The sequence below is a fragment of the Ursus maritimus genome, unplaced genomic scaffold, assembly GCF_017311325.1.
Source record: "Ursus maritimus isolate PB19 unplaced genomic scaffold, ASM1731132v1 scaffold_9, whole genome shotgun sequence".
NCBI classification, from domain to species: Eukaryota; Metazoa; Chordata; class Mammalia; order Carnivora; family Ursidae; genus Ursus; species Ursus maritimus.
In genome coordinates this window covers 6,861,014-6,875,827 of record NW_024427107.1, presented here as the reverse complement: position 1 = coordinate 6,875,827, position 14,814 = coordinate 6,861,014, and the positions used below count along the sequence as shown (strand labels likewise).

Sequence of the window (14,814 nt, the reverse complement as noted above, 5' to 3'; positions counted from 1 at the left end):
TGTGCTAATTGTTTATGTTATTGGTAAGGCTTTTGGTCAACAGTAGGCTATTACTAGTCAAGTTTTTGGGGAGTCAAAGGTTAGATGTGGATTTTTGACTGCACAGAGAGTTGGCATCCCTAACCCCTGTGTTGTTCAAGGGTCAACTGTAATTACTCTGCTCCCCAGATTGAGCGTTAATGGTAATGTATTTGTGTCCTGTTGTTAAATGTTAGTATGACATATAGTATTTAAGTTTTATATTCATAATTCCATTTTTTACTTTTTTTAAAGTGGAAAAGAGATCTTGATTTATATATGGGAGCCTTAATTTAATTTGAAGTTATTCATTCTTACATAATATTTATCATCTTACACATCCATTCCTTTTCTATTATACTGAACCATAGTCAGTATGACCTGTTTTTCTCTTTACTCTGCCCTTTTTATTTTGATTCCCTTACTGTCTCTTTATATATTTTTTCTTTTTTCTTCCTAGTTTCTTTTTATTTCCTTCTGTCCGTTTGAATATTTGCATAGGAGTCTTCTGAGTGTGTCCATATATGTGATTGGCAGATGAAATGAATGGTTTCTTTGCATTGAAGCCTGAGTCACAGGAGACAAGACAGTTGTTTCTATAACTTTCTCTACTCTCTGCTGGAGCAACCAGAATTTATGGAGTTGTGAAATGAGGAATTGCCTGCTAGATCAATTACTTCCCCACTCCTGAGGGATAAGGAGTCACCAATGCAGGAGCACTGTGGACATTAGGTGAATCCAGAGGAGGAGTCTAGTGGGTAGGAAAGAGACCGCATTCTGGTGAAGCTAAACAAAAAGGATTCTTTATTAGGTCAATGGGGTTGAAGAAATAGGAATGCAGTTTAATTTACTCTATATTGAAATTTTTTTCAATGTCATAATCACTTATTTTTGACAATTCTTTGTGCCTCTGTTTAGATGACTACATCGCTATTGGAGCTGATGAGGAAGAATTAGGATCTCAAATTGAGGAAGATATCCTTTGTGTGTGTGTTCATGATTGTTTAAATAATCTGCTAGATTAACTATTTTTCTTCTTCCTGTATAGAATTTAGAGTTTAATTTTTCAGTTTCTATCTTCATTGTATTATTTTCCAAGGAAAGGATAGGGCCATCCATGTCATTTTATTCTCGTTTTCTTGTTATTCAAAAGTAAAACGTATGTGATAGTATTTTTATTTTTCTGCCTTGCACATTGAGTATGTGGCTTCTTAATTGAATTTGTACAAAAGGGCATGGAAGACACATTATACGTGTGAAGTAGGGTTTCACGTTTGGGGGATCGCAGCAAAGCATGTGAGGTCCCCTGAGTTCATTATCAGGAGGGAAGTGTGTTTGTCATGGGCACCATGAAAGGGGCTTTGGGAGAGGGGTCGTTCACATCTGGGTGACCATGTGACCACAGAACTATCTGAGTTTTGGAAATGGCCTTGTTGGAAAGAAAGTGCTGCTCTTCAGGCTCGCCCGTTCTGTTGAGGGGGAAAAAAACCTGCTAAATTAGCTTCTTGCTGAGCTGGGGGAGGAAATGAACCATTCGGGGCCACCATGTGGCCTGTGTAGTCACCAAGCCTTTTAGGATCCTTTATAGAATTCAGATTTGGGCAAGTGAAAGTTTATATAAATGCAGACTTCTTTTCACAAGTTTCCTCACTCAAGTGGAGTACCTAAGTTACTTTTTGAAACGTCTTTAATTTGTGTGCTGCAGGCGTTCAACATTAAGAAGAAAGCATTGCTCATTCATAGTGTAAAAGTGGGATTACTGTTACTTGCCAGTTACAGATCAAGAAATGTGGTAGACTCACTGCCTTGTTAGCTTAATCTAATTTGGAAACTGTTTTGGAGAACTGCTTAGGAATTTCAGGAATTCTTATTTTGGTGAAATAGGAAAAAAAAAATTTTATAATTTAACCTTTTTTCCTTAACGGCCTAGTACCTATATATCAAGAAATAAGGAATACAGACATGAAATACAAAAATAGAGTACGAAGTAGGATATCAAATCTTAAAGATGCTAAGAATCCAAATTTAAGGAAAAACGTACTGTGTGGAAATATTCCTCCTGACTTATTTGCTAGAATGACAGCAGAGGTGAGTATATGTGAATATATTGTTTCCATGATGTGATTACATGATGTCAAGTGAAAAGTCTGTAAATCATGAAGTACTATATAAGTACCACGTTTATATCATTATTAGCTATTCTGATCTATGTATAACATACTAGACAAATACTTATGGTGATCGAATCTGTTGGTATCAGTACTTTGTCTCTTCCACAGCTGCACCATGATCTTTGGTTGATTGCCTTAAATCATTGTCTAAAAAGGAAACTGTTTTTACTTATTTTGGATTCATGAGGAATTGAAGATTTGAATATCTAATTGCAAACAGACCTTGTAATCTCCAAGTTCTTTCTTTTTTTTTTAAAAGATTTTATTTATTTATTTGAGAGAGACAGAGAGTGCAAGTGGGGTGAGGGGCCGAAGGAGAAGCAGACTCCGCTGAGCAGGAAGCCCGACACAGATCTCGATCCCAGAACTCCGGGATCATGACCTGGGTCGAAGGCAGATGCTTAACCAACTGAGCCATCCGGCCACCCAAGTTGTTTTCATGGTTAAAGCCCATAAAATTGGTCACATCTTACTGACTTCTCCTTAGATTTTAGGGAATGATGGAGAAAATGAAATTCAGAGCTTGCTATTTATAGACACAGCTGTTCATAGTCTGCAGTCTCATTATTTTATTACATACCCAAGAGAGTGAATTTGTCTTTCTATATAGCTAATAAAAATTATTGTATTTTTAACATTCATTTTTTTAAACCTCATTAAAATAACCTAAAACTTTAAATTAGAGACCATGGTGTAATGAACTCCTATATATCCATCACCCAAGCTTCATATATTTTCAAGAATTTGTCATCTTTGGGGTGCCTGGGTGGCTCAGTCAGTTAAGCGTCTGCCTTTGGCTCAGGTCATGATCCCAGGGTCCTGGGATTGAGCCCCGAGTTGGGCTCCCTGCTCTGTGGGGAGTCTGCTTCTCTTTCCCTTTGCCTCCCTCCCCCCTCCGCCCCCCTCCCCCCGGCTTGTGCTCACTCTATCTCCAAATAAATAAAGAAAATCTTAAAAAAAAAAAAAAAAGACTTTGTGATCCTTTTCATCTATCCCTTTTTTCTTTTTTCTTCTTTTCCCCTGAATTGTTTTCAAACAAATCCCAGACATTATGTCTTTTTACCTTAATAAACCTAAGACAGATACCTTTAAAAATATAATTTTCAAAAAAAGTCTGATAATTTTCTTACATAATTAATTACATTGTCATCACTACATCCAACAAAGCTAACAGTAATTCCTAATTTATATATTCATATTTTCCTGATTGTGCATTTGTTTGTATCAGGATCCAAGTCTGCACATTATCTTTAGTTGGGTCTCTAAAGATTTTGTACATGTATGTTTAAATCCCTTGCAGTCTCTTCTCCTGCCCCTGACCCCCTTTTTTTTCCCATGACACTGACCTGTTGAAGAAACCAATTTATCTCTTCAGCCATTCCCACAGTATGAGTTGTCTCTTCCTTCCTCATGATGTTATTTAACTTTTCTGTCCCCTCTATTTTCTGTGAACTGGAAGCTAGGTCGATAGGCTCAATTACATACAAATTCAACTGGTTTTCTCCACATAAATACTTTGTAATTGGTGCTTTTTACTTCGTATTGCATCAGGAGACACATAATGTCTTGTTGCGCTACTGTTAGCATGCTGACATTGATCAGTGGGTTTGGATATTAACAGTCTGATTCCTCCATTGTAAAGTTCTCCTTCGACCTTTGGTCTAATGTATTCATCCACTGATTTCCTTACCTGAATTGGTTAAATTATTAGGAGTTGCATAATAGTGATTTCTTTTTTTTTTTTTTTTCATAAAACAAAACAAATGGTTTATTTAAAAAATGAAAGTATAAACTCATTAAAAAGGTTTAAAAAACTCTGTCGATGTTAAAGATTTATATATCCATTATTTATAAAATGCATAATATTCACAAATTTTAAGTAAAAGATTGAGCAGTTTCATCAAAGAAATCTAACAAAATAATGCAAGATTAGTTATAATAATAAGCAATAAACAATAAAGTATATTTCAAGGCAAAAGCATTAAAGAGAGAAAATAATGTTCATAGAAAAAAGATTTTGCTGTACTGCAAACTTTAAATATATATAAATCAGAAATTCTTAGAAATACAAATATAAATTAAAGGAAATACAAGAGGCACTAAGAAAATACCCAGTCTTTCAAAATAAGTGTAAAATACATACTGCTCTTGTAAAAATGTAGTTTACATACAAAATGAATAGAAAATATAATATTTGCTTTTTCCTAATCCCGTTGCCATAAACAAAATGAGGATATAGGGGAGTTGTATAGTACATTCAATAAATCTAAATATGTGAGATAGCTTTTATTTCTAAAAATTATTTCCTAAACAGATTCAAAAATAGATCACGAAAAAAATGTCAATAAACTCCAATACATAGAAACTGTAGGTCACACCTTCTTTCAAAAAATAATAAAATTACTTTTTGACAAAATTTTCATTAAAAATATTCATTTGAATAATAAACAACATCCCTCTAAAAACTTGGCTCAATTGGGATATTCTACCTATAATTAGAGATTATTTTTGAAAATGGGAATTCTTTCAAATGCCTTAGAATGTACTCATAATTGTTTTCTGAGATAAAGTCAAACACTCTTAAAAAAATGGACAAAATTATTTAAACATTAAATTAGGAAGTTAAAAAATATGAGAAATGCAAAGAAAGAAAAGTGGAGGAGATAGACAAGTTAAAGAAAGATTTTATAAATTAGAAAAAAAGTAAAGCACAAAAATAAACCAATTCCAGGTATTCTTCTCTGGGGGATAAAATAAGAAATAAAATATATTAAACTATTGCAAGTTTAATTAAATCACCACGCAGTTAGGATTATGACTGATGATACCACAAATAAAATTTTCAAATGCAAATTATACTACATGCAATACATAATGGTGATTTCTAAAGTTCTGTCATTCTTTTCACATTTATTAGCTAGATTTCTTTGATAAAGAAGCATTTTCCCTTGTAAACTCAGGCACTTGGTGACCCTTTTGGTTTGGATAGGAAAGGCAGGTAACTGTGAAACTCTTTCGCTTTAGTTAATGGTTATCAGAATGGAGAGTTGGTGCCCTAGTTACTGCCACAAACTGCGTTTGTTCCTGTTTTTGCATGCCTGTCCTCTCCTTTTTCATTATCATCATGGAGTTGTGACATTTTTATCTACCCAGGGGGAATTGGTTCTTTACAGTAATTTATTTTGATAGCTGAAGAAATTGTCCTATCTTTGGCTAATGGAAACTCCTTCATGTTAGCCCCTCGTCCATATGACTCAACCACAAAAGTCTTTGGTAGCTTCCATGCTTCTCTGGCACAAAAGGATGACCCTGGCTTATCTTGTGCATTTTTTTTTTTTTTTCTTTTAGAGTGTGAGCGGGTGGGGGTGGGGGACAGAGGGCAAAGGAGAGAGAGAATCCCAAGCAAACTCCGCATTGAGTGCAGAGTTGATGTGGGGCTGGATCTCACAACCCTGAGATCATGACCTGAGCCAAAACCAAGAGTTGGATGCTCAGCTGACTGAGCCAGCAAGGCACCCCAAATCCTGTGCATTTCTTGACTCAAAATGGGAACCAGATATTCCTCCAAAGATTCCTGGTTCCTTTTTGGGGAGGGCAGTGGTACAGACAACAATCTGGATACTAGAGATGCTCATTGGTACAGTATTACTATATTGTTTATAAACCTTTAAGCAGTAATTAAATCTAATTTTCACATAGAAACTTAAAAGTATTTGATGAAATTTTAAAAGAAAGCAAACTCTGAGTTCTTTGAGGAAAAATAAATTTTCACTTCTAAAACTTCAGAAGTTGGTTTTTGTTCCATTATTATTAAGCCAATTGAACATAAAAAAAGCATTCAGGTTATCTATAGAAGATGCCTATAACTGAGTGATATTGCCACCCCACTGACAGGAAATGGCTAGTGATGAACTCAAAGAGATGCGGAAAAACTTGACCAAAGAAGCCATCAGAGAGCATCAGATGGCCAAGACGGGTGGAACCCAGACTGACTTATTCACATGTGGCAAATGTAAAAAGAAGAACTGCACTTACACACAGGTTTGTGATTATTTATAGATTCTTATTTTCATGTTAAGAATGCTTGAGGGTATTGTGCTATAAGTCAAGTAAGTCAGAGAAAGACAAATACCATGTGATCTCACTTATATATAGAATCTAAAAAGAAAAAAAATGAAACACTCATATACAGAGAACAAACTGGTGGTTGTTGTGGTTGTTGGAGAAGAGGGGTGGGGGATGCATGAAGTAAGGGGATTAAGAGGTACAAACTTCTAGTTATAAAATAAGTCACAAGGATGTAATATACAGCATAGAAAATATAGTCAGTAATGTAGTAACTTTGTATAGTGGCAGAGGCTAAACCTATGAAGATAACCATTTTGTAATGTATAAAAATATCAAATCACTGTGTTGTACACTTGAAACTAATATAATATTGTATGTCAATTATAATCAATTAAAACTAACTAAATACATAAATAGAATGCTTACAACTCCTGTTTCAAAACGAATAGTAAAGATACTTTGATAATGCTTGCTTAATACTAACACATTCCAGTTAATTGAAAATAAGTTATACATTTGTACTTTCATGGAAGTTGTTACTGTGAAAGCTATACCAATTAAATAAAATTTATAAAAATCATTGTAGGATTTAATGAAATGGCCATATTCTTTCTCTAAGAGTTGAGCAGTTGATTATTGGTTAGTATATAAACTGGTTATAATTCTTTTCACTTGGGGGCGGTTAAAAGCGTCTGCCTTCGGCTCAGGGCGTGATCCCGGCGTTCCGGGATCGAGCCCCACATCAGGCTCCTCCGCCGTGAGCCTGCTTCTTCCTCTCCCACTCCCCCTGCTTGTGTTCCCTCTCTCGCTGGCTGTCTCTATCTCTGTCAAATAAATAAATAAAATATTTGAAAAAAAAAATAATTCTTTTCACTTGGCAGGATCATGTAATTTAAGGAAAGTTGTCTACTCTCTCACTTGGAGTGTGGCTACCTTTTGCTTAATTGCTTTCCAGATACTGATTGCTTTTGTGCACCATATTGATGACTTTTCACATACGATGCGACTAACCTTCCTTTTTTGTTCTTGGACAAAAAGAAAGCTGGAAAGAGCCACATAATGGTTGTTTTTGTTGTATATGCGTATGTGAAAATGGCTTATCACTGTCATTAATTTCATTTGTCAAGTAGGTATTTTTGTGCTGCATCTATAATCTACTAAACTCAAAATTTTCTTCTTAAAGAACAACTTACAGTTAATGTTTTAGGGTAATGGATTTAGGGAATTGAATTTTCTGATTGACAGAAAAGTAAGCAGTTTAAGAAAGTAGAATTACTAGAGGAGAACATAGGCTGCAACCTCTATGACATCGGCCACAGCAACCTTTTTCATGACACATCTCCAAAGGCAAGAGAAACAAAAGATAAAATGAACTTGTGGGACTTCATCAAGATAAAAAGCTTCTGCACAGCCAAGGAAACAGTCAAAAAAACTAAGGGGCAGCCCACGGCATGGGAGAATATATTTGCAAATGACACTACAGATAAAAGACTGGTATCCAAGATCTACAAAGAACTTCTCAAACTCAATACACAAGAAACAAATAAACAAATCATAAAATGGGCAGAAGATATGAACAGACACTTTTCCAGTGAAGACATACAAATGGCTAACAGACACATGAAAAAATGTTCAAAGTCATCAGCCATCAGGGAAATTCAAATCAAAACCACACTGAGATACCACCTTATGCCAGTTAGAATGGCAAAAATTGACAAGGCAAGAAACAACAATTATTGGAGAGGATGTGGAGAAAGGGGATCCCTCCTACATTGTTGGTGGGAATGCAAGTTGGTACAGCCACTCTGGAAAACAGTGTGGAGGTCCCTTAAAAAGTTAAAAATTGAGCTACCCTATGATCTAGCCATTGCACTACTGGGTATTTACCCCAAAGATACAGAGACGTAGTGAAGAGAAGGGCCATATGCACCCCAATGTTCATAGCAGCATTGTCCACAATAGCTAAATCATGGAAGGAGCCGAGATGCCCTTCAACAGATGACTGGATTAAGAAGATGTGGTCCGTATATACAATGGAATATTACTCAGCTATCAAAAAGAACAATTTCTTAACATTTGCTGCAACATGGACGGCACTGGAAGAGATAATGCTAAGTGAAATGAGTCAAGCAGAGAAAGACAATTATCATATGGTTTCTCTCATTTATGGAACAGAAGAACTAGGAAGATCAGCAGGAGAAGAAAGGGATGAAGAAAGGGGGGTAATCAGAAGGGGGAATGAAGCATGACAGACTATGGACCCTGAGAAACAAACTGAGGGCTTCAGAGGGGAGGTGGGTGGGGGAATGGGATAGACTGGTGATGGGTAGTAAGGAGGGCACGTGTTGCATGGTGCACTGGGTGTTATACGCAACTAATGAATCATCGAACTTTACATCAAAAACCAGGGATGTACTGTATGGTGACTAACATAATATAATAAAAAAATATTACTATAAAAAAATTTAAAAAAAAAGAAAGTAGAATTACTAAACTATATATAAGTTGTAGGAAGGATTTGCTTTTTTTTTCTTTTTAATTTTTAGTAGGTATCATTTTCTCAACATTAAAAATTCAAAAGGTACAAAAGATTGTGAATGGAAAGTTCCCTTCCCACTTTTGCCTGCTAACTTGGTCCCACTCCCTGGAGGTAAACCAGGTTACTTGTTTGTTGGGTGGCTTTCTATGTGTTTTATGCATACACATGCAAATATGAATATATTTTTGTTTTCCCTGTTTTTAAATTTATTTTTTTATATTTTCTAGTAATCTCTGTACCCAATGTAGGGCTCAAAACTAACGACCCCAAGACCAAGAATTGCTTGCTTTTCTGAGAGAGCCAGCCAGGCACCCCTGTTTTCCCATTTCCTAAACACATGTGGTAGCACATTATATAAACTTCTGCCTCTTTTAGTTTTTAAAGGTACATAACAGTCCCATTTTCAGATATGTTCTATTTAACCAATCCAAAGTCCTCTGTCTTTTTGAAGTCTTTCATTTAATCATAGTTATAGATCTGATATTTCAGTATTTTATTTTGGGAAACTATTACCACTGACAGTCATTAAAATATATTAACATACGAAAGTGGCTTCAGAAATTTCTGAGTTTGGATTACTCTTTTTTTCTCTTGATTAGGAAGAAAAATCTCAGCAATAAAAATTCTGTCCTGAAAATCCTGCATAGTATTAAGTATTAATAGAAAGACATTTAAAAGCCAAAGCTTCTTTAAAACATTTGAAGTCAGGGTGCCTGGGTGGCTCAGTTGGTTGAGCGTCTGACTCTTGATTTTGGCTCCCGTCATGATCTCAGGGTCCTAGGCTCAAGCCCCTGTTGGGCTTGTGCTCATTGTGGAGTCTGCTTGAGGTTCTTGCTCCCTCTCCCTCTGCCCCTCTTCCCTTGCTCACTCTCTCTAAATAAATAAAGTCTTTAAAAAAAAAACACCCATATGAAGTAGAAGTGATATATTTACATAATCAGCTACAATAAAAATGTTTCTTTTAATAGAAAGAACCTAGTCTAAAGATGAAGTCAGTATGATTTTCTTAGAATCAATTCTGTCAATAGAAAACTGCCGAAGTTGGCAAAATAACAGTTATAATTAAGTTTGACTCTTAGTTAACATGTACCTACCAGGAGATCAACATTTTTCCCAGAGAGCAAAAAAGTTCCTCCTTTCTAAGTACATTTAGGGCCCTAGTTATAAATACATGAGAATATTTCAGAAAGATTTTTTTCAAACCATTTTTATCTGAAGACCTTAAATAATTTGCAGAATGCTATTCTTTTAAGAGTTCCTCTTCTTTATCTCCCTTTGGGCTTTTGAGTTAAAAATCATGTTGATGGTTGACAAGTATTGTGAGCTTCTCATCTTTGAGGCAGTAATATACTGGATTTCATCATCCCACACTAAATTTAAATAGACCTTATTCAGAATGCAATATTGTTGGTATTCAGGTTCTTGCCTTCACCCATCTTCTTCATATCCCCCATAACTTAAACCTAAGAATAACCTTTAATAATGTGCTGTCAGCTTCATTCAGGAATGTACGGTTGAAAGAAAACCTTCTGTCTCTGGGACCTTGTTTTCAATAATTCTCAGTAGAGAACTTCAGAAGTCTATTATAAATTGATAAAATTTTTAAAAAATGATACTAGCTTATTTATTATTATTTTTTCCTGAGTTCTCTTTTTGTTCTAAAAGTTTTAGTTGTGGCAAAACACACATAACCTAAAATTTACTACATTAACCATTTTTCAGTATACAGTTGAGTAGTAGTACATTCATAATATTGTGGCAATCTCCAGGACTCTCTTTCTCTTGCAAGACTGAAACTCTATACCCATTAAACAGTAACTGTACATTTCCCTAGCTCCTGGCAACCACCAATCTCTGAATTTGACTACTGTAGGTAGTCAAAGGGATAAGTGGAACCACATAACAGTTACTCGTCCTTTTTTTGTCCCTGGCTTATTTCTGATACCTGATCTATTCTAAGGTAGTAATTAGAAGCACAAAGAAATGTGTACAGGTCAACATAACTAATCATCAGGGAAATGCAAATTAAAACCATGTGATGTTCATAAATGGTTGTCCATATTATAGCATGTGTCAGAATTTCCTTCCTTTTTCAGGAATAATAATAATAATCCACTGTATGTATATACCACATTTTGTTTATCCATTCATCTGTTGATGGACACTGGGTTGCTTCCATCTTTTGGGCTGTTATGAATAATGCTGCTATGAACTTCTGTATACAAATACCTCTTTGAGACCCTGCTTTCCATTCTTTTGGGTATTTTCTCAGGAGTGGGATTTCTGGGTCATAAGAGCTTTTTTTTTTTTTTTTTTAAAATAATGATTTTTTATTATATTATGTTAGTCACCATACAGTACATCCTCGGTTTTCGATGTAAGCATAAGAGCTTTTTTTAAAAAATTTTTTATTTTTTAAGAGAGGGATGGTGGGGGACAGGCAGAGGGAAAGGGAGAGAGAGAGAATCTTAAGCACGCTCCACACCCAGATCCCACAACCCTAAAATCATGACCCAAGCCAAAATCGAGTCAGACACTTAACTGAGCCACCCAGGCGTCCCTATATTAGCTGTTTTAAGGCAATGTAAAGTACCTATTTATAGAAAAATGGAAAACAGAAAAATATGAACAAAACATTTAAAATCACCCATTAATCTGCATTCAGAAAGAACAGTGGTCAATATTTTGGTGCCTGCAGTGTTTTTACAAAGTTTTTCTAATCTAGTTGTAGCTAAATACTGTAAACCATTTTTTAAAAAAGATTTTATTTATTTATTAGGGAGAGAGCACCAGCAGTGGGGAGAGGCAGAATGAGAGGGAGAAGCAGACTCCCTGCTGAGCAGGGAGCCTGGTGTGGGGCTCAATCCCAGGACCCTGAGATCATGACCTGAGTTGAAGGCAGAGGCTTAACTGACTGAGCCATCCAGGTGCCCCTGTAAACCATTTTGTGTACAGTTGACCCTTGAACAACACGGGTTTGAACTGCATAAGTCCACTTAACACACAAATTTTTTTAACAGATACTTGTCCAGTACTGTAACTGTATTTTCCTTCTGATTTTTGTAATCACATTTTCTTTTCTGTAGCTTGCTTTAAGAATTCAGTATGTAGTAGGTATAACATACAAAATATGTATTGATTTCAACAGTTTGTGTTGTTGGTAAGGCTTGTAGTTAACAGTAGGCTATTAGCAGTTGCGTTTTGAGGGCGTTAGATGTGGATGTTCAACTGCATGAGGAGTTGTTCAAGGTAGAACTGTACTTCTTTTCACTTAGCTACTATAATAATGTAGACATTTTCCTTTAATTGTTTAAAAAACACCCAAAAACTTTTGCAGACATCTTCATAGCTGTATAATATTCCATCAGATGGGTATGCTCTTATTTCATTATTTCCCTGTTGGATATTTAAGTTGTTTCCAGTGTTTGCGCTATTACAAATTACACTTCAAACATCCCTGTACACAGATCTCCCACTCCCAACTTTATGACGAATAATTGACTTATAATTGGATGTTTTTAAAGTGTACAGTGTGATGATCTGATACACATATATGTTGTGGAATGATTACCAGGATCAAGATAATTAACATATCCATTACCTTACATCGTTAACTCTTTTTTGGTGTGTGTGGTAAGAATGCTTAAGATCTACTCTTAACTGTAGTCACTATGCTGTATATTACATCCTCAGAAATTACTATTTTTATGTTTGAAAGTTTATATCCTTTGACCTTTATATCTCCATTTCCTCCTTCTCCCAGCCCCTAGCAACTACCGTCTGTTCTCAGTTTCCGTGAAATCTGCATTTATTTATTTATTAAGATGCCACATATAAGTGATACTGTACAGTATTTGTCGTTCTCTGGAATGTTTTATTTAGCATGCCTTCCAGGTCCATCTGTGTTGTCTCAAATGGTAGGATTTCCTTCTTTTTTATGGCTGAATAATATTCCATTGTGTGTATATATCACAGTTCTTTATCCGTTCTTCAGCTGAAGGACATTTAGATTGTTTTCATATCTTGGCTGTCATGAGTAATGCAATGAACATGGGAGTGTAGATAACTCTTTAAGGTATTGATTTCATTTCCTTCAGATATATACGCAGAATGGGATTGCTGGATCATAAAGTAGTTGATTTTATTTTATTTTTCATGCTGGCTCTTTTTTTTTATTATTATTATTTTTATTTATTTATTTATTTATTTTAAAGTCAAGTTCTCCCCCCAACGTGGGGCTCAGACTCACAACTCCGAGATCAAGAGTTGCATGCTCTACCAACTGAGCCAGTCAGGCACTCCTGTGTGGTAGTTTAATTTTTAATTTTTTGAGGATCTGCCATCCTGTTTTCCGTAATGAATATACCAGTTTACATTCTTACCAACAGTGTACAGGAGTTCCCTTTTCTCTACATCCTCAGCAATATTTGTTATCTCTTTTTTATAATAGCCATTCTGATAGGTGTGAGGTGATAATTCCTTGTGGTTTTCATGTGCATTTCCCTAATGATGTTGATCTGTACATAGGTCTTTATTTGTGTTTCTATAAATTACCATCTTAGACTATATCAGATGTCAAGTTCCTAGGTCAGAGAGAATGGATGTTTGAGGCTCTTACCTTGTTGCTGCATTTTAGCAAGGTTGTGACAGTTTATATTTTTCAGAATGAAATATTCATAATTTTTATGTCTCTGCTAATTTATAAGAGAAAATTGACATATCTTTTAATTAACATTTCTGTGCTTCTTAGTGATGATGAAGTTTTTAATATTTATTAAATATTTATTAATATTTATTTATTTAATAATTTTTAATATTTATATTATATTTACTAACATAATATTTTAATAATTTATTTAATAAATAAATATTTATTAAATATTATATTATTAAATATAATATTATGAAAAGTATGTGTGACTTTAGATGGTTTTCCCACCTGTTTGGGATAAATTAAACATGAAAAGACAAACAAGGAATGACTTAGGAAAAATGCAGTTTTGAAATATGTGTCCTTTTGACATTACTTAGCTTATTTGAACTTGTTTCAGGCTCTTATATGTTTTATCGTGGTACTGTTTTGGTTGTTGTATATCTTAATGTAGAATGTTCTTATTTAGGTCAGACTTTTTATAATATTATAAAAAGTAATATTTTTCACTTGATTTTGCTGCAGGTACAAACTCGTAGTGCTGATGAACCGATGACAACATTTGTTGTCTGCAATGAATGTGGAAATCGATGGAAGGTATATGACACTTTCTTATATTCATATTTTACCCATTTATAATAGATTTCTTCATGTCTTTTCATAAGACTACCTGCATATCTAAATATATACATTTGCTCATGCTGCCCAGTAATATGGAAGTCCATGACAAATCATTTGTAAAGGAATATGCTGTATTGAACTCTATTAGAAATTAGGAATGTTAACTTAATTTTCCTGTCTTCATATTGTTTTGGTGCAGGAGTAGCAAGATTGTATCTTAACTGCAGTTACTGTATCATAGTCTTATATATACTATACTCATTTAATTGCTTTGAGTCTGGTACTTCCAGAAACTCTGTCTTCATAGATTTGGGGTATTACTTGTCTTCATAGATTTTGATTCTGGAAAGATTACCTTGCTGAAATCCAGCAGGATGGTTTTAGTGTTTATTTTAGGAATTAACAGATGAGCACTGTTATCGTTTGGTAGGCTTTTCACTGAGCCTTCGTATCGCCTGTGAACTCTTGAATTAGCCCCACACAGGCAAGTGTATGTTATTTAAATGATCCCTTCTTGAGTGATTTTTGTGAGCCACAGAAATATAATTTAAACTTGGGAGAAGAATTACACATCACTTCTGAGACCATTTTTATTGTTAATAGAGATGGGGATGCCACGGGTGTTTGGTTGGGAAGGCTCATGTGGTAGGAATATAGTCTTTGGAGCCAAATAGGTTTTGAACTCTGCTTCTTATCATTGGTGAACTGTAATTTTCTCACATATTAAATGTAAATAATATCTACAT

The 14,814-nt window shown here is 34.8% G+C and overlaps 1 protein-coding gene across 1 annotated transcript in view; it reads left to right on the top strand.

The window, feature by feature from the left end:
• TCEA1 (transcription elongation factor A1) overlaps nt 1–14,814 on the top strand; it is a 39,503-nt gene that overhangs the window by 22,103 nt on the left and 2,586 nt on the right. The window contains exons 6-9 of the mRNA XM_040626009.1: nt 937–993; nt 1,952–2,106; nt 6,084–6,230; nt 13,973–14,044. Coding sequence (XP_040481943.1) covers nt 937–993; nt 1,952–2,106; nt 6,084–6,230; nt 13,973–14,044 — 431 coding nt within the window. The remainder of the gene's footprint in view (nt 1–936; nt 994–1,951; nt 2,107–6,083; nt 6,231–13,972; nt 14,045–14,814) is intronic.